Here is a 20,936-nt window from a genome sequence, read left to right on the forward strand (position 1 = left end):
AACTTTGGGTATTAAAAAAATAATTAGAAAATTGGAATGTGTACATGGCTTCCCCATAAATGTTCTGAAGCTAAAGTCAGTGTTTTTTCCAACTGTATTCATTTCAAATAAAATATAACCCATACCAGTGATACTACACGGGATTACTTGGCCTTGCCTAGTTCTGTTGGTTTTGCGTTCCTGAAATATTTTGTTGTATTAAACTGAGAAATGGAGGAGATTTAACATTGACTTCTTCATTAAAAGTAGAACAATGCAATAGACTAAACTGGGAATACTGGATGCATTGTCATCCACATAATAAAGGAAATTCCTAATTTTAAAAATTTGATACTTTCTTCAAAAATTGTTTGCTTGGAAGTTGTAATACACTTTTATTATGTAACTAAAAAACATTTTTAGCAGTCATGGTATGTAAAATGCATTTGTAATGAAAGTTAAATTTTATTCTGAATCTAGTAAAACAGTGAAACTATAAAACCATAAAATTTTTTTTTTTTTTTTTTTTTTTTTTTTTTTTTTTTTACAGAGGCAGAGATAGACAGGGACAGACAGACAGGAACGGAGAGAGATGAGAAGCATCAATCATCAGTTTCTCGTTGTGCTTTGCGACTTCTTAGTTGTTCATTGATTGCTTTCTCACATGTGCCTTGACCCGCGGGCCTTCAGCAGACCGAGTAACCCCCTGCTGGATCCAGCGACCTTGGGTCTAAGCTGGTGAGCTCTTTGCTCAAACCAGATGAGCCCATGCTCAAGCTGGCGACCTTGGGGTCTCGAACCTGGGTCCTTCCGCATCCCAGTCCGACGCTCTATCCACTGCGCCACCACCTGGTCAGGCCTAAAACCATAAAAATTTAATGAGGAAATAGTTATATGGATTTTTTGGGTACTGTGTAGGATATTAGAAATGACCTTTATTTTTCCTTGATAAAGTATACCATTATGTTTAGACTTTTCAAATCATAGTTAGTATTGGCTTTGTGGGTATTAGTTGTATAAAAGTGAATGTGTGGTTATTCAAGAGGTTGAAAGAAAGTCAGAAGAAAATCTGTCTTAAGTGGTACAGCTGTGTGTGTAAGCGAGGACGCAAGGAAAAGAGAGAGGAGAAGTAGAAATTAATGGAATCTCCAATGTGAAGGTCAGGAAATGGGGTCTATACATGCATAATAACCCCCAGGAAGAGCAGGTGGTTGATGATAGGGAAGAGTGGTTGATTTGTATTTGTTAGATGCCTGACTGGCCCTGCTTTCCAGGACAAGCACGGAGCCAAGAGGTTAATGGAAGAGTGAGTGAGTGCTAAAGTAACTATAAGTATAGGATGTTTCCAAAAAGTTCAGTTTGAAACTTTGACAGTATCTGTACAGAAAGAGGCTTCTGAGTTTGATTTTATTCAAAAGAATGTTAGGTTAGCCTGACCAGGTGGTGGCGCAGTGGATAGAGCGTTGGACTGGGATGTGGAGGACCCAGGTTCGAGACCCCGAGGTTGCTAGCTTAAGCGCGGGTTCATCTGGTTTGAGCAAAGCTCACCAGCTTGGACCCAAGGTCGCTGGCTCGAGCAAGGGGTTACTCAGTCACTGAAGGCCCGCGGTCAAGGCACATATGAGAAAGCAATCAATGAATAACTAAGGTGTCGCGATGCACAACGGAAAATGATTGATGCTTCTCATCTCTCCGTTCCTGTCTGTCCCTATCTATCCCTCTCTCTGACTCTCTCTCTGTCTCTGAAAGAAAAAAAAAAAAGCCTAATTAAAGAAGTTAAGGAAGTAGCTTAATTGTGGAGTACTGTGTATTTTCTTGTAGCTAATTGATTATAGATATTAGCCAAAATATACCATGGTTTTTAGGGGTAGAATTTTTAAAGTAGAGATCTTAGGCCTATTTTGTTTAACTGCACAGTGTTTTGGGTTTTTTAAAAACATTTGAATACATTGGCAATATTTAAGTATTGGTAGATTATAAAAATACAGATAGTATAACTTCCCTTTTAAAATTGGAAGGCCTTTCATCATAGAGTCCATATTTCTACTAGTCAACAACCACCTTTAGACTGGGGCCTGTACATACCCCTCAAGAGGAGCAGGTTGTTGACGATAGGGAATAACAGCATTATACTTCCCTCTATCTGTTTACCCTGTCACTTGTTGACCCCCCCCCCCCCTTTGTAGGGATTTGAGTTGATGACCTCTTGTAAGTTTATATTATTTCTCATTTTTGTGTTCTTCATCTTTGAGAATTCAAAATAGTATCTCACCTACTTGGTAAGAGTAGTAACTAAGAAAACTACTGTTACTAATTGAAAAGGAGTGGATGTCTTGAATTTTCTCATGTGGGTTTCTAGTGGTCTGGAGAGAAGAAAACTCTAGATGTGCTTCAGACGTTAAACAGAACGATTTGCTGTAGTGTTAGGTAGAACACATTAGTGAAGAGTCTTGGAAGTCTGACTGCTTGCGTTTGAATCCTGACTCTGTTGTTAACTAGATGGATGATCTTGGACAGTTTAGCCTTTTTTCCATCGGTAAAATGCGTTTGTCTTGAGGCATAAATAATTTAACAGTGCTTAATAAGTGTTCACATTTTAGCTGTTAGGAATTTAATATAAAAATGCTAATAGATGTCTTTTAAAATGTTTACCCTATATGTATTTTCTCTTTTAGCCAAATGATTTTTCAGTATCACTAAAAGCACAAGGGAAAAACAAGCATTTTAAAGTCCAACTAAAAGAGACTGTCTACTGTATTGGGCAGCGTAAATTCAGCACCATGGAAGAACTTGTAGAACATTACAAAAAGGCACCAATTTTTACAAGTGAACAAGGAGAAAAATTATATCTTATCAAGCATTTATCATGATACTGCTGACAAGAAATGACTGCTGCACAGCTCTAAATCGTCATGTAATTGAAGACTGAGAAAATGTCAGTCCAATCATGCTTGATTGGATATTGCTGTTTCTAACGCTGTATGAGAATTGACTATAATACATTAAGTATTTTTATTATAACTCAGCCCATACATATATATATACTGTGTATGCAAAGCATCTACATAGAGCAATTCCTTTTCCTTTGTCTTCTGTTTTATTGTTTCCTTTGCTGTTTTTCTCTTTGCTCCTAATATTAAGGTTTTATATTTTGAAAAAATGCAGATCAAAGTCTTTATATGGAAGTATTTCCTTATTGCCTTTCCTTTATTTCCTTGTACGGGCACCATATTAGTCACTTCCTCAATGGTTTCTCTTCATATAAAATTATTATATCAATATATGGTATATGCTGAAATAAATTTCTTGGAGAGTGTTAATCTTTTCTGTGACTAAATAGCAATAATAAATGGAAAATTAGAAATTATTTTCAGGTATTGTATTTATCACAAGCCATTGTAAATATCAAAGAGTATGTTGTGTCTGCCACTATTTTAAAAAGTTTATTCATTGTCTTCACTGTAAAGCAAAACAAATGGGACATAGATTAGAAAACATATCTTGTACAATTTTAATTTACAACTGTTGGCAACAAAAATCTCTAAATTTCTAAGAATTTTCTTTTTGGTGCTTCTTTCTCATCTGGTTACTCAAAGGAACGAAGGTTTTCAAACTGTGAATGGAGGCTCTAGTGTTATTTCCCCCCCGGTGTTATTTTACCAAAGCCTCTTGTTTTGGATGTATCTGTGCCAATGTAACAGACGATATGGCCAAATCTTAGGGAAGCAGGAGGCAGTGAGATTCTTTTTTTTTTTTTTTTTTTTTGAGGCAGTGAGATTCTTGGTTTCCCCTTCTTACCTCTCCCCGACCCCATCCCTAAACATCAGTAATTATCAGACACAGTATCTCTGCTCTTTCCATTTCCTCTTTCCAGCTTTGAGTTTTGTTGACTGGGACACTAAAATTGATGTATACCTGAGGAGAAGATGGGATGTGCTCATGGTTAGAGAAAAGTGTTTTTTAAATCTTATTTTTGCTGGTGCCTCTACTATGTTTTTGTTTACGAAGCAGAAGTTTGGGTGTATGGATGAGTGGCTACTATAGTGTATTGAATCTCCTTTTGTAGGTCACAGAACAAAACGTTATATTTTATGGTCACAGCTGCTCCCTCCTTTCTGTAGATTTAAATTTAAGCAAAGTAACCTTCAGTATTTTAATTGAAAATATTTACTAAAACCTGAAAACTTGTGAAAAGCCAGAACTAATATATATTTTGAAAAATTTCCCAGTGCAGCTGAAGAAAATGAATGTTTCTATTCTTAATATGTTACGAGCAGACATTTAATACACCAGAATTACTAATGTTAAAATTGAAGTCCTCTAATTCATGAAGTTTTGGATTTTTAAATTTTTTTTATTTAAATTTTTTTTGTTTGTTTTATTCTTTAAATCTTAAAATAATTTTAAAAGACTTAAATTGCCACTGGGTGGCAGGCCTGGCTTCTCCCACTAAGCAGCAGAAGTCAGAAAATGCAATTAAGACATTGATGTTCATTTTTCACCTTTATTATATCTGCTTGTAAAGCCTTTTTAGTTTATATTTTATTATCTTTCTCAATCCCCCCTTTGTTTTCCTTAAAAAAACTTTTAATTAAAGTTTGCATTAAATATTATTTTATATTAGCAGGTATAACATAGTGGTTAGACCTCAGCCCCCCTTTGGTTAAGATGATTGTTAGTAGATAAGTTTAATGGAAATAAAATTCATATGTACTTTTTTTTGCTGTAAAATCACTTGAATATAAATTGAAGAAAACAGTTTTAAAATGGTTTTGAAATGACTAGATAGTAAACATCTTTTTATTTAATGTTAAACATTTGATATTTTCTTTATCTGTTTTTTATCCAGTCTTATTTTTAAAATGAATTTTTTAAAGGATCAATTAATATTTTATTTCACAGACATGAGCTGTTTATAGCAAATCCCACTGAGCTAATGATAAGGATTTTGAGAAAGTAGGGAGGAATAGAGTAGCGCTGGAAGCAGAATGTATATTTCTGTGCCATAATCAGATTTATAATAACTAGAGAGTTCCCAAATACACCAGAATTACTACTGTGTGCCAGTAATATCTACTGTCTACTCTTAATAAAATATTGAAAACCTCACTAGGAACTACTTAATTTTGTACTTCTAACATTTTATCAATTTTTGAAAGTCTTAAACCAACTCATAGCAATGGAAACCAATTCTTACACCAATGGCTAGTTTTATAAGCATGAATTTTACTTGAGACAATTTTTATAAGAGCTAGAATAACCTTAGGAAACATCTATATAGCTACCTAATTGCAGGACTTATATTAGAAACCAGGTCTCATTCCCAACTTGCCTGTTGAACTCCTGATACATTGTCTCGGGTGTGCTTGTTTATGACTAGAGTCCTGGAAAAAGGGCAGTTATTACAGAAATTTTCTTCTACCTGTGGGGAGGGGCTTAGCTATCAATTTAAATACACAAAGTACACATAACCCTGCCCAGTCCACTTCCACAAATAACTTCTCCAAATTTCTTGAAGAAGGGTTTCAAAATTTTATGGAAGCTCAGTAAGTAAAAGCTAAACTCAATAAGTTAAAGTTATTGCTAATACATGTTAGTTGGTCATAAAACATCTTTCATATATTACACATCTTTCACTATACGTAATTAACACAGGCCCCTAGCACTGTTAACGACAATGTTTTCCCTGAATAAGTAGCTGACAACACTGGAGATGAATTTCCACAAGGTGACTATCATATAGAACACGGTATGGATGGTTCCTTATTTTTACCAATACACATGGAGAAAAAAAATCAATGTAAAAGTCTTTCCACTCCTACTTCTCATCTCCAAATGCAGTTACTGTTGCTCTCTATTTTACCTGTAAATACTTCTACCTGTAGAGTTTTTGGTTTGTGATCTGGAAACTTATTTACCAGAAACATTTCAAATGCAACATCCAAATCAATAAGGAATATAGATAGCATTATGGCATGCTTCAACTTTTTCACTTTAACGTTTTGCTAGAAGATAAGGTAATCTTGTATTTATATAAATCTTTTAACTTTCCAAATGGCTTCGCAACTAGAGTCACTTCTTCTTTAAAGGACATTTGATATGTTGGATAGATGACATCCTAGTTTTATGTTCTGAGCAGCATCCAGTAGACTCTAAAAAATGCCACATTACTGCTTCTGGGGAAAACTATTATTTAATTCTACTGAAAGGTCAGATAGGAAGCTTCTGTCTTCTGATAATCTGGTTCTGTTGGTTTAGCTAGTTTATATGACTCAACCCTGTCATCTAAACACTTATAGACCAGCATACTATGCATACTACACACCCTAATTTCTTGCTGTTACATGACCTAAACCAAGTGACTGAGGAACCAAAATATATTTTTCTAGTTTGCTAGCAAGGTTTGTTTTTTTTTTTATCTGAAAATATACACAGTTTGCTATGACTTGTTTGTTTAATTAGTAGCACCAAAACTAGGTTTGGAGAGGTTTTGAAGAGCAGTTTTTCAGTTACTGTATTTTTTGCTCTCTAAGACGCACTTTTTTCCCCCCAAAAGTGGAGGGGAATATGCCCGTTCGTGGGAAAACAGTATTTTATTAAATATTTTAACCATTTGGTTCAGAATATATTTTTTCTTATTTTCCTCCTTAAAACCCTAGGTGTGTCTTATAGTCAGGTGTGTCTTATGGAGCAAAAATACGGTATCTTTGGCCATGTTCACAGAAGTAAATGTTTTAGACCAATGTGAATTTTTGAGAATGTGTTTGACAGCCAGAGCACTTTTATTATACCAAATATTTCAGAATTGGCCTGGTGACTATAATGGCTTAAAACAAACATTCAATTTACCTACTGAACTGGCTAATTTTTAATGTTCAATGTTTCTACTCAAATTACTTTTTGAGCTGGTCTTTTTTTCCCCACAGGAAAACTGGTTTCAGTATTTTGGAATAATGTTGTAAATTATATTTGTATTTATAACTACAGAAGACAAAAAGACAAAATACTCATTTTTTCTCTTCATGTTTTCCTGTACCTCATGGAATGATAATGACTTTTCAACAGGAAGACAATAGACGATTGAAAAGAGACATCTAAAGTAGTTTAGGCTAAATGCAGGAGGAGTGGCTATTAACTTGATACTTTTTCAATCCTTACTGAAGAAATCAGTAATTCTTGAATAAGCATATTTTTTTTGAGCAAATAATGCCAAACTACTTGTTTTAATATGTTTTCTAGATTATAGGTAAATGGGGATGTTACAGAACACAAATAACTGATTTCATCAGGGCATATACTGATTAATCATTTGGTGTCAAGATGAAAAAATATTTTTTAAACAATTATGTCTGTGTGTATGATTGTGTGTCTTTATTTAAATAGGTTTTTGAGGTATTTGTCCAGCATGCAACCAACTCACCTCAAATACTTGATTGCTTAGGTGCTAGACTCTTCTAACCTAGCAAAATGATAGTGAAGAACTGGGCAAAGTTGTCCAAAAGCTGTCATAAAACTTAAATTTCTAGTGATGTAATGCCTCATGGAGAAGTGCTCTGAAGGAAAAATAGAGCAGGTTGAGGGGGTTGGAGAGTGAAAATAGGGGTGTTAACTTTATATAAAATGGTCAGAGGAGGCCTCCGGTAAAATTGACCTTTGAGCATATTGTATGCTCCACATAATAGAATCACTGATGACTAAGAGTAAACCACTAGTTGAGTAAAAATACAGCAACCAAAGCGATTTGAAAATTGTGTTAAGATCTTCATTGTTAGCATTATTTCTGATTTGCAAATTTTAAGTGAATAAAATGGTACTTGTTTTGTTGAATGTGGAAATTTTAACTACAAAGGGCTATTCTGAATAAAGCCGGATTCTCCATCTTACGAAGAGTTGTTGGGGAATACCGTGTAGAAAAAAAATCAGCTATGACTATAGGAAGGACGGTTTGACAGACTTAGGGGCTTTATTTGATCAACCCGAAGGAAAGAATCGAGGTTAAGGGAGGTCAAATTCTTGATGCTCTGCACTGGTAGCCAGACAATAAACTAGGGAGGAGACTGAAAAAGTGAAATATGTTCAAAGGAGGTGTAAATTGGCTATAACAGTGGTCCCCAACCTTTTTTGGGCCACAGACCAGTTTAATGTCAGAAAATATTTTCATGGACCGGCCTTTAGGGTGGGATGGATAAACGCACAAAATAAAATTATGCGACTGGCATAAAAACTGTGGTATTTTTAAATATAATTGTCGAACTTATGAGACAAGCATCAAGGGTGAGTCTTAGATGAATGTAACAGAGGGAATTTGGTCATTTTTTAAAAATAAAACCGTTCAGACTTAAATATAAATAAAACAAATAATGTAAGTTATTTATTCTTTCTCTGCGGACCGGTACCAAATGGCCCACTGACCAGTACCGGTCCACGGCCTGGGGGTTGGGGACCACTGGGCTATAAGACCCCTGAAAACTAAAGCTTGACAGTATGTGGAAATTATATCTGAGCAGACTCAGGAGTCAGGAGTTAGATGAATCTAAGACACAGAATTCCACTGCTGAAATACCCCATGTGACAATAAATTATTGAGACGGTGGATTACAACTAAATGTGAGATGTTCTAAAACAGGACATAAAATGGAAACAGGACATACTTAGGAATCTTGGTAACAGGCCTGGAACTACTCTCTGCTAAGTAGGGCAAGGAAGGGTTATTGGAATGGAGTGAGTGCCTCAAATTTGCACCCTAGTGTTTCCCTTGCTTTGTTCTTGTCCTGACCCTGTGGGGCTCAGAGGGCTTTTTCTGGCATCAACCGTCTCATCCTTCCCCACTGCCTCTTTATCTTTCTATAAAAACCTTGAATTTCCATACTTTTTCTTTCATAATTTGATATAAAATATTTAAGTGGAAAATAGTATAACAGGGGAAACCTACTTCTAGACTGTACCTGCTAATAATGATAGGAAATAGGTTCATTTCACCAGGATTTCATCTTCAGAATAGATTATCTTTCAACTCTAGAAGGCAGTGGTAATTAACCTGAGAAGTGCAGACAGTGTGTTATGTTAGAGCAGTGGTCCCCAACCCCCGGGCCGCGGACCGGTACCGGTCCGTGGGCCATTTAGTACCGGTCCACAGAGAAAGAATAAATAACTTACATTATTTCCATTTTATATTTAAGTCTGAATGATGTTTGATGTTTTATTTTTTAAAAATTACCAGATTCACTGTTACATCCGTCTAAGACTCACTCTTGACGCTTGTCTCGGTCACGTGACACATTTATCCGTCCCACCCTAAAGGCCGGTCTGTGAAAATATTTTCTGACATTAAACCGGTCCGTGGCCCAAAAAAGGTTGGGGACCACTGTGTTAGAGGATAGCTTGGTTCTGACATGTTGCCTAGACAACTGGAGATCACACAACAAACGAGAAGGTATAGAAAGAACAGTATCTAAAAGAAAAACAAAAAAAGAGAGAGAAACGAGATCAGCACTGGGGATTCCAGGCAAGGGTACAGGCTAGCAGGTGAGGCACAGCCCTTAAGTCCTCAGCCAATGGCATGATCCCTGCAGAGGTGGATGGTCTGAGTGCCGTGTCATGAACCAGTCCTGAGAGGGCCTGGCCTCAAAAGCTGTGGAAGGCAGATAGCATTACCCCTCAGTGCCCTTTGAGATGTGCAGAGCCAGAGACTTTCCTTGCAGTGGTTTGTGAAGAATTGCCAGGCATTACTGCCTGGTCAGCATGGCAGTGCTGGGTAAGGGCGTCTTGGCAAGGACCCAAGCCCACGTAGCGCTAACCATCTTAAGGCCTCAAGATTTAGTGAACAGTGCTTCCCCCACAGCATAATTAAGTGAGTCTTGTCCTCCCATTTTCTCTTTCCTTTTCCTTTTCGTTTTCTTCCTCGGTCGAGATTCCCTTCAACTGTTACACCCTTGGTTTTTGCTCATGCCATTCTCCCAGTTGGAACGCTGAACTGTGACTGCATCCCTCCTACCCAAATCTAAACACGTACATATTGAGGTCTGTGTTTTCTAAAGCCTTTGCTAATCTCTTGGACCACTCATTCTGTGCCCCCAGACACACTGAGCCCTCCTTTGGTGCTAATTGGGAGGCAGTAAGGTGAGTGAAAAGAACTTGGAATTAAGCAGACCTTGGCTGGAATTTCTGTCTCCATCCCTGACTACCTCTAATATATAGTAAATTAATTTCTCTGAGCTTGTGTCCTCAGCTGAAAAGTTGGGAATCAAATCTCACCTGGGAAGTCTGTTATAGAAAATATGAAAGTATATATAATCATGGAAAGTCTTTAGGAAAATTTATGGTACCCAGTACACATTGGTGTTTGTTTTTGTTTTGTTTGTTTTTTGTATTTTTCCCAAGTTAGAAGTGGGGATGCAGTCAGACAGACTCCCGCATGTGCCCGACAAGGATCCACCCGGCATGCCCCCCAGGGGGCGATGATCTGCCCATCTGGGGTGTTGCATCATTGCGGCCAGAGCCATTCTAGCGCCTGAGGTGGAGGCCATGGAGCCATCCTGAGTGCCTGGGCCAACCTTGCTCCAATGAAGCCTTGGCTGCAGGAGGGGAAGAGAGAGAGAGAGGAAGGAGAGGGGGAGGGGTGGAGAAGCAGATGGGCACTACTCCTGTGTGCCCTGACTGGGAATCGAACCTGGGGCTTCCACACGCCAAGCAGATGCTCTACCAAGCCAACTGGCCAGGGCCCACATTGGCTTTTATTGTTAACATTTAATATGTGGCAACTGGGCAGAAGTGCATTTAGGAAAGAGGAAGCCAGAGCTGGGAGAACAAAAGTAAGATGAGGGCAAATGCTGAGGCCAGCATGTATGAAGCATTCCAAGTTGGGGTGTGTCCAGACCCAAAGGCAATGGGGGCCAGGATCAGACACCGGGAGAACAGTGAGAAACTGTACAAGCAGCTGATGACCAGAGGTCATGGCACAGATGTGGCCACTGACTCACAGTGTTGGAATCAAGAACATGCAGCAAGTATTCTTGAACATGGTGTAACAGAGATATACAGCTTACATTTACTGTACACTTACTTTGCCAAATTCTGTTTTAAATGTACCATTCATTTAGTTCTCACAACAGCCCTATGAATTAATTGCTGTAACTCTCCAATTTATAGATGAGGACACTAAAACATACTGTTTAAATGACTTGCCTAAAAAACACAACTAGTAAATGTGGCAGAGCCTGGACATCAACCCAGACAACTGCTCCAGAGCCCATGCTTTTAACTACTGCCCTCCAGTAGGTATCTTTAACTGCAAGCATTTCTTGGCTCATCCAGGGGCCACACTGAAAGACAGGCAGCCCACACAAAGCCAACCAGTAGGATCAAATTATCCCTAAAGTACTGAGTCGTTGCTAATGTTATTAATATAACAAATGGTTGATACAGCATTTGTGAAGTTCTGTGTTCCTGGCACTGTGCTAATAATGTGCTTTGTCTGCATTCTTCAATTCCCTTAACTATTATGCAAGTCATCATTATATCTATTTTATAAATGAAAAAGTGAGGCTCTTGGAGTTGCTTTCTTCTCCTTCACATTGAAAGTGCACTACTTTTCTCATCCATTCCTCATCCTACAACTATCTAGCTTCTGATTCAAGTTCTGTGCTGAAACTCCTCTTACTGTGATTACAAGTCATCATCCAGGGGACATTTTTCAGTGACTAACTCTGACTCACTCTTTTGCAGTCCTGCCTGATGACCACTCCATCTTTCATCGTGCCAGGATCGCAGTTTGTCCCAGGATCACTTCCCTGACCTAGTTTTACACCCCATATCTTCCTACTTTTTTTTCTTTTTATGTTTATATTTTTATTTTCTTGTGATAGAGACGGGGGGGGGGAGGGACAGATAGGAAGGAAGAGAGATGAGAAGCATCAATTCTTCGTTGCGACATCTTAGTTGTTCATTGATTGCTCTCTCATATATATATGCCTTGACTGGGGGCTACAGCAGAGTGAGTGACCCTTGCTCAAGCCAGCAACCTTGGGCTCAAACTGGTGAGCTTTGCTCAAACCAGATGAGCCCACGATCAAGCTGGCAACCTTGGGGTTTCGAACGGCCTATTTTTTTTTCTGATGCTGATCCTTAAATGTGGGTTTTTCCAGAATCACATCCACTGGCCTTAATCTACATACACTGGTTAATGATTTCACCCACTTCTTGATGTCAGCTACTACTGAAATACTAAAGGTAGAGGAGATGCCCACAAACTTGAGACAAAGGTTCTTTACATACTGGAGACCTCCTGCCTGTATTTCAAATTCATGTGTATCGAGCTGAACACATACAACCTTTCCTGTACCACCCCCAACCCTGCCTGTCCTGGCCCTACCCTATCCTCTTCCTTTTCATTATTTTAGTTGAGGTGCTGCATCCACCCACTTACTCAAACCTAGAACCTGAAAGTCATGTTTGTCTCCTCCTCCACTCTCCCAATCCACTCAGTATTCACGAGCTGTCAATTCTACTTCCATCTTTTGGATTTAGTCATGACTTTCTTCAGACATGGGAAAACGTAGTGGAAGCCAGCATCTCTCACCTAGTTGACTGGCATAGCTCACTCCTGGCTCTTCTTCCTCCAGTCTCACTTCTACTGTTTTCTCCATCCAAGTCAAAAACTTTTATTTTTTATTAAATATTATTTTATTTTATATTAAGCTCAAGTGCAGGGAATGGCATGATCAGATTTGAGCTTTTAACCCCTTCTTTGACTTTCATTGCTCTCCAAGCTTCCTTGCTCTCTAAGGAGAAGCTCAAAGCTCCACAACAAAGCATTCAAGGTTCTCTGGAATCCTGTTTCAATCCGCCTTTGGACACCATTTCTTGCCACTACAACTTTGTACTCCAATTACACCAAACTTCTTGTGTTTTCCTAAACATACCAGTCCTGGCTAATTTTTTTCAGCATTTAGTACCCCAAAAGTCACCTCCTCTAGGAAGCCTTCTCTGATCCTCATCCTGGGTAGGTGTTTCTCCTTAATGCTCCTTATTTCTTTGTGACTATTTCTGTCACTGTTTTTCAATACCTATTTATGGTGATCCCTATGTTCACTTTCTCCACTAGTTGGGAAGTTCTTGGTTGAGGGCAGAAATTACAGAATTCACAGGATCTAGCACATAATGGGCCCTTAGTGAATGTTTGTTGAATAGAGAAATGATTCATTTTCCCAAGGGTGCATTGCAAATAAGTTCTTAAATGAACCAAAATCTGTTGTACTCTAAAACCCTTTTGTTTTGATTAATGTATTTGCACATATAAAGTGTTCAAAGTTTTTTAAAAGCTGGAATTTCAGGAGGCCAAACTAGCATAAAGTTTTCTTCCAATGTTTAAAACTGATTTTAATTTTTCAATAATACATTCACATGGTTCAGTAATCAAACAGTATAAAAATATAACACCCAGCCATGACCGGTTGGCTCAGTGGTAGAGCGTCGGCCTGGCATGCAGAAGTCCTGGGTTCGATTCTTGGCCAGGGCACACAGGAGAAGCGCCCATCTGCTTCTCCACCCCTCCCCCTCTCCTTCCTCTCTGTCTCTCTCTTCCCCTCTCGCAGCCGGGGTTCCATTGGAGCAAGGTTGGCCCGGGCGCTGAGGATGGCTCTATGACCTCTGCCTCAGGCACTAAAATGGCTCTGGTTGCAACAGAGCAATGCCCCAGAGGGGTGGAGCATCGCCCCCTTGTGGGCATGCCGGGTGGATCCTGGTGGGGTGCATGCAGGAGTCTGACTGCTTCCCTGTTTCCAACTTCAGAAAAATACAAAAAAATATTTTTTTTATTATATAAATTTATATATATATATATATATATATATATATATATATATATGTATAAAACACCCAAACAAATTGAAAGCAGGGTCTTAAATGTATAAAGAGATATTTATATATCCATGTTCATAGCAGCCTTGGTCACAATAGCTAAAATGTGGAAACAGCCTGACAGTTCATTGATGAATGAATGGGTAAGCAAAGTATGATATATACAGCAACGAATACTATTTATTAAGCCCTAAAAAGCAGGAAATTCAGCAAGGTGCTACAGCATGGTTGGCTAAGAGAAATTAGCCAGTCACAGAAAGTCAAATATAATTCCACTTCTTTGAGGTACTTAGAGTAGTCAAGTTCATAGAGCAGAAAGCAGAATGGTGGTTGCCAGGAGTAGGGGAAGGAGAGAATGGGGTGTTATTTAATGAGCATAGAGTTTCAGTTGTACAAAATAAAGAGGGCTATGGGGATGAATGGTGGTGATGTTTGCACAACAATGTGAATGTATTTGATACCATTGAACTATATGCTTAAAAATGGTTAAGAGGGTAAATTTTGTTATGTGTATTTTACCACAATAAATTTTTTTAAATCCAAAGCAAGCAAACAAACAAAAGACACTGTGAAGAGTCTCATTCCCATTTTTCCTCCATCTTCCCAGTTCCTACTCCCTCTGTCCCAAGGTAGCCAGTGCTACTAGTTTCCATATCTCCTTCAAGGTTTTCTTTTTGCAAATGCAAGTGAATGTGAACCTATATACTCTTCTTCACCTCCTGACTTTTTAAAAGGTTTTAAAACATTTTTTCTTAACTTTTCTACTTTTTTCTGAGGTGGATATGTATTAGCAAAAAGAACTCATCAGTACCCGGCCTGAATGAACTCACAAGGTGGAGATGTGGAAGAGGACAGCTATTTGATGGGAGGGAAGATAATCCTGCCTGCTCTCAGAGTTTAAAGGACATCCAGAGTCCCCCAGGACAGAGCCTATGGTCCAGGTATCTCCCCCAGGCAGATGCCCAAGCTCGCCAGAGTTACCTCTTCTCTGAATATCTCCTAGGCCACTCCCCCTGATGCAATATCTGGGTTTGGGCAGAAAGGAGGGTGCTACACAGCCCGCCCCTTCTGAGCTGTCTGAGCCAGCTTCCTCCTTCCAGAACAATTCAGGCTGCACAACAACTCAGATCTCAGCTCCAATATCTGAGTTCTGAAGCGAGGATAACCGGGATGGACGGGATGTTTCACTGTGAAAGGAAACAATGTTCCAGGTCAAGCTGAGTCTGCCAAACACGGACCCTCATGATGATTCCAGAAGAAATCTTGACAAGTCATATGTGGGTTTTCTACACCTTGATTCCTTGTTTGCTCATAGGTAAGTATGAATTAGAATACAGCCAATAGACTGGGACTTAAATATAGGTTAAGAAGGTGAAAAATACCTTTCCAGAGTTTGGGGTTACATTATATCCATAGAACATCTTAAGTCTGTTTTTAGAAAGGTTTCTCACCTCCTAAACTTCCATCCCCACATACTAAAGAAAGAAAAAGCCTGCATTCTGTTTGGAAATCTCTCTCCTAATGTACACAGAGCAACCTAGAAAGATAAAACATCAAAACAAGTAATCTAAAGGTTAGCAGAGCTCCATGCATTTTGTTATTTATCTCATTATCTGGTTTTAAAAGGCACAATATAGTTATCTCCGTCTCTGTATGTGCCTTGGAGAGGTTAACGGTAGGGACAAGAAGTAGAATAAAGATTCTAACAAAATACATATGAACAAAAAGACATAATTTTCAACCTTAATATTGAGTATAAGACTTATAAAAGTTGGATATCTCCCCAGGTCACTGCAGAAAAGGTAGCAGTCAGGTAGTACTCCATAACATTAAAGAAAATATTTGGTTTGGAGCATTTTACCTGCCAGTAGAATTACATAATTTTTTCTGCTCCACTCCTGGATGCCTGTTCCTACATGCTATATTGTTCCAAAATCAGAGCTCTGTAGCCTTTGATGTTTCATCATGTTAAATCACATTTAAGAGAAATTTCTAATTTTAATACTCTAAGGTACTGGGTCCTTTGTTGTATCGGTGGGAGCCTTGAGTAATTTCGTATTTTTTTTTTAACACTGGGAAGTAATTATCCTAGTTAGTTTAAACCAGGCAACAAATCAGTGCTAAGGCAATTTGCAAATGTTTAGAACTGGCTTAGACATCACATTTATGGTGTCCCTTCCTAGTTCAAAAACCTTCAAAGCTCATACTTGCTCAGCACATGGTGTTCAGATGTGCTGTTTGTTTCGTGATCCAGCATATTCAGACCCTGACCCCATTTCTCACTACTTGGGAACAAATATGGACCACCGTAGCTGCTGTCTTCACAGTTGGCATATTACACCCTCATTTTCTCCTCCTGCCCTTTGTTGCTATTATTTCCCACCAGAAACATCTCTGTTTTCCCCATCCCAAGCCTATCTCCCATTATCACTCCAGAAGGTTCCCTCCTCCTACATTCCCCAGACTTCTCTCTCCTTTGACCCTGACCTCATTTACTTTGACTCAAGACACTAGGAAATAGATGTTCAGTCTGAACGTTGGGGGAGCTAACAATCTAATTTAACATGGATAGGGATTAGAAAAGAAGTCACGCCATAGCTAATTTCACTAAATAAAGGAGCCAAGACTTTAGTTTTTATTCATTCTGCATTTCTGAGCACCTCCTATGTCATGGTTCTGGGCTCGGTGCTAGTGAGAGATGAAGAAAACAGAGTCCGTTGTCTTCAGGGAACATAAGAACCTGCTGAGAAACACACTGAAGTGTTTGGCATTTGGGGATTTACCATTCAGATTGAACTATTCTTTGGCCACCAGAGGTTAGGCTTAGACTAGTGGTTTCACCATCTCAAATATATATCAGAATTATCTGGGGGAGGCTTTTAAAACTACAAATGCCTGACTGACCTGTTGTGGTGCAGTGGCTAAAGCATCAACCCGGAATGCTGAGATTGCCGGTTCAAAACCCTGGGCTTGCCTGGGCAAAGCATATATGGGAGTTGATGCTTCCTGCTCCTCCCCCTTCTCCCTCCCTCCCTCTCTTCCTCCCTCTCTTCCTCCCTCCCTCTCTCTCTCTCTCTCTCTCTCTCTCTTTCCTCTCTCTCTCTTCTCTAAAATGAATAAATAAAAAAAAAAACTACAAATGCCCAAATTTCATAGCCAGAGTTTCTGACTTAATTCATCTAAGGTACTACTACCTGGGCATGGAGATTTTTCAAAACTTCTTAGGTGGGGTGCTTTAGTACAGTGGTCTATTCCAGGATTGGTCATAGAAAATACAAGTCTGGAGCATCTAGTGATAAGTAAGGAAGTGCTCAAAACAGGATAGAGGTCTAAATGCAATAAGTATCCTAGATTGGATCCTGGAATAGAAAAAAAATATTGGTGGAAAAATTGGCAAAATTTGAATAAAGTGTGGAGTAATGTACGAATGTTGGTTTCTTTTTTTTTTTTTTTTTTTTTTTTTTTTTTGTATTTTTCCAAAGTGAGAAGGCCAGGTGGGGGGTTAGTAGTCAGACAGACAGACTCCCACATGCTCCTGACCAGGATCCACCTGGCATGCCCACTAGGGGCGATAGCCCCTCTGGGGCGTTACTCCGCTGCAATTGGAGCCATTCTAGCACCTGAGGCGGAGGCCATGGAGACATCCTCAGCACCCAGGCCAACTCTGCTCCAATGAAGCCTTGGCTACAGGAGGGGAAGAGAGAGATAGAGAGAAAGGAGAAGGGAAAGGGCACTTCTCCTGTGTGCCCTGGCCAGGAATCAAACCCAGGACTTCCACACAGCTGGGCTGACGCTCTACTGCTGAGCCAACCAGCCAGGGCCGAATGTTGGTTTCTTAATTTTGACAAATACAGCATGGCTATATCAGATAGCATTAAGGGAAGCTGGGTGAAGGGTATACTGGTACTGTGTGTAACTTTTTCTGTATACATGAAATTATTCCAAAAATAAAATCTATAAAGTTTTCGTAGACTTATGAGAGTAAATCAACAGGACACAGGAGCCAATCTGAAAGAGCTTGCAATGGCTAAAGCCAGAACAATTTGAATAACAAAATAAATAACAGTAGACTAAAATAAATTTCCATGGGTCCATACTGATACAAATGAATAATTCACTATGTAAGTGGTGGAGAATTAACAGCTCTCTCTTATAGAATTCCAATTAACGACTACATAATATTAGAACAGCAGAGAAATAATTGTTGCAAGTTATATCCACCAATAGATTGTAAAAATAATGAATGAAATTTTGAAAAGAAATAAAATATTTGCATAGTTTCAAAGTATCTCCCCTAACTGATTTATTAATTATAAAGGGGAAAATGGTAGCTTGTCTGCCTTAATCAAGTGATCAAGGTTAACATTGTCAGTAATAAGACATATTAACATCATGTACTCCCTGGGAGTGCATGCCAAAAATGAGTAACCTCAATCAAATTATTCAAAACATCAATCCCAAACTGAGGAATATTCTACAAAAAATTGACCAGTACTCTTAAAAAATGTCAAGGTCATAAAGGACTAAGGAAGACTGAGAATAGATTGGAAGAGTCTTAACTAGGTAAGACAACTAAGTGTGGAATCCTGGATTGATCCTTGGGGTGGGAGAGAACATTAGGGGGAAAACTGGTGAAATTCAAATAAATACTGAAGCTTAATTAATAGTATTGTGCCAATGTAAATATATCAATTTTTGTAATTGTACTATAGTTATATATATACAGTATATATATATTTAGAAGGTTGAGTGAAGCGTATATGTGTTATTGAACCTCAGCATGTGAGTCCATCTCGCTACATGCACTGGCCAAAAGAAATGAACAAGCAGGGGTTTGCAGAAGAAAAAGGAAGTAATTTTGCATTATAGGACTGGCCAATCCAGACTGTTGGTGAGCTCCTGCTCTTAGAGACCCAACTCCCCAATGGCATGTAAGTTATAGATTACATAGGGCAAAATCACAAGACACTGTGGGTAGTCCTGTTCAGAGCTGATTAGTTGGAGGTGAGGTAAGGGTAATAAATAATTTCTTCATGTCACGGAGACAGCTCAGAGGTCTGCTCCAGGGTCCTTCAGGTTTCATGGAAAAGTAGCCAGGGGGTTGTTCTCCCTTAGGGCTCAGAAACTGAAACATAACTTATGCCAGTGTTTCTCAAAGTGTGCGCCAGGGTGCACTGGTACACCCTAGAAGGTTTCCAGGTGTGCCCTATGGCATTCCAGAGAAATATGTGCCTGTTGGGGACCAAAAAACCAACAGGGTTTTTGGAGTTTAGATTTTGGGGAGACAGAGGTATGGGGAATTGGCTGTAAGCTGACAGTCTGCCCAACCCTCCACCTCACTTGCCTGATTAGGTTGCAAAAGGCTGTTAAGCTGTGGTGCTGGATTGTTTACACTACCCCCATGTTCCCTGGAAAGACTGAAGGCAAGTTTTTTCTATCCTTTGTTTGGTGTAAAGTTAAGATGATGTGTATGGTGGGGGTTTTCTGTACTCAACACAATTAAGAGTAAAAAGAGAGGAATTCTTCAGTGTATTGATGAAGAAATGAGAGTTTGCCCTTCAAATATATGCCCAAACATTGAAGAAATCACTAGGATACATCAGGCTCATGTTTCTCATAAACACAAGAATGAAAAAACTTAACGCATTTGTGCTGAGACCTGCCAAATTTACTAAATCTTACTAAGATGTATCTATATATAAAAAGATAACTTTTTTGTCGTTTTTTAATTTTTTAACCTCTCTTTTTTACGAACTCTAAAAAGCATATATCAAAAAATGTAATATAAAAATGTTTTTTAATGTCAGAATAAATTTAATTTTGTTGTATTTTGTTTAATTACCATAAAAGCATGCTTAGACTTTATATTTTTTTAATCTTTTACTTAATTATTATAACACATTTCTCAGAAATTTGTATATAGTGCACCTCAATTATTTGTAGGATTTTAAATATGCCCCAACTTCAAAAAGTTTGAGAACCACTGACTTATGCCAAGATGTTATCTTTAGCCTACCAGTGATCCAGACCTGACTGTCAGTCAGGGCCAGACTTTTGTCTTCTGCTGTTTCAGGGTTAATGATTATCAGGGAGAAAGGCTAGGTCTATGAGCTGTGTAGAGACAGAGAGAGAGAGAGAAAAAAAACCCACGTATTTCTGAAGCTGTAGTCACAAATCAAATCAAAATCACGAAGACTTTCAATTTCATATGGGAGTTCTCTGTACTATTTTTGCAACTCTTTTATTAGTCTAAAATTATTTTATTTTAATGTATTTATTTATTTGTTTGTTTTCAGTGAGCCAGAGGCAGACAAACAGGAATGGAGAGAGATGAGAAGTATCAATTCGTAGTTGCGGCACTTTAGTTGTTTATTGATTGCTTCTCATATGTGTCTAGACTGGGGGGGTTCCAGTGGAGCCAGTGACCCCTTGCTCTAGCCAGCTACCTTTGGGCTCAAGCCAGCGACCATGGGATCATGTCGATGATCCCAGGTTTAAGCTGGCAATCCTGCACTCGGGCTGGATGAGCTTGCGCTCAAGCAAGTGATCTCGGGGTTTTGAACCTGGGACCTCAGCGTTCCAGGTTGGTGCTCCATCCAGTGTGCCACAACCTGGTCAGACTATAAAATTATTTAAAAATAAAATTTAATGACAGAACAACCTCCCCAGTGATTTCAATGGGCAGCAAAGGATGATGAGAACCACGATGTAGTCTCTAGACCAGTGCTTCTCAAGTTTGAATATCCATATGAACTACCTGGGGACTTTTGTTAAAATGTGGATTCTAGTTGAATAGGATATAGATTTAACAATGGGTTCTCTGCCCTAATGATCATTTTAAGTACAAAAAACCCAATATACTGAAAGGTAGTTTATTATTTCATGCATTTAATACTTAAATAAGAACAATAAAAGAGGTACACAAAACTACCTTATGTTATAAGAAAATTTTAAAATATTAATAAAATTATTAAATAATACCTGACAAAAAACAATAAAACTGTTATTTAAGATATTTCCGTATTGCTTCTTGACTGTAATCCTCACTTGTAATTTTTTTTCACCTATGGACAGAATAGACATTACTATAGGCACTTAGA

At 38.6% G+C, this 20,936-nt stretch overlaps 2 protein-coding genes across 4 annotated transcripts in view; both read left to right on the top strand.

The window, feature by feature from the left end:
* NCK1 (NCK adaptor protein 1) overlaps window positions 1-7,077 on the top strand; it is a 92,779-nt gene extending 85,702 nt beyond the window's left edge. Inside the window, exon 4 of one of the 2 annotated variants that reach the window (XM_066244510.1) lies at window positions 2,655-7,075. In XM_066244510.1, coding sequence (XP_066100607.1) covers window positions 2,655-2,849 — 195 coding nt within the window. In that variant the 3' untranslated portion in view covers window positions 2,850-7,075. Of the gene's footprint in view, window positions 1-2,654 lie in introns of both variants that reach the window. The other variant, XM_066244511.1, reaches the window with a different exon arrangement.
* A 7,846-nt stretch (window positions 7,078-14,923) lies between these two features.
* The window catches only part of IL20RB (interleukin 20 receptor subunit beta), a 36,722-nt gene continuing 30,709 nt past the window's right edge, over window positions 14,924-20,936 (top strand). For both annotated transcript variants that reach the window (XM_066245633.1, XM_066245632.1), the window contains exon 1: window positions 14,924-15,151. In XM_066245633.1, coding sequence (XP_066101730.1) covers window positions 15,079-15,151 — 73 coding nt within the window. In that variant the 5' untranslated portion in view covers window positions 14,924-15,078. The remainder of the gene's footprint in view (window positions 15,152-20,936) is intronic.

Source organism: Saccopteryx bilineata, chromosome 10 (genome assembly GCF_036850765.1).
Source record: "Saccopteryx bilineata isolate mSacBil1 chromosome 10, mSacBil1_pri_phased_curated, whole genome shotgun sequence".
NCBI classification, from domain to species: Eukaryota; Metazoa; Chordata; class Mammalia; order Chiroptera; family Emballonuridae; genus Saccopteryx; species Saccopteryx bilineata.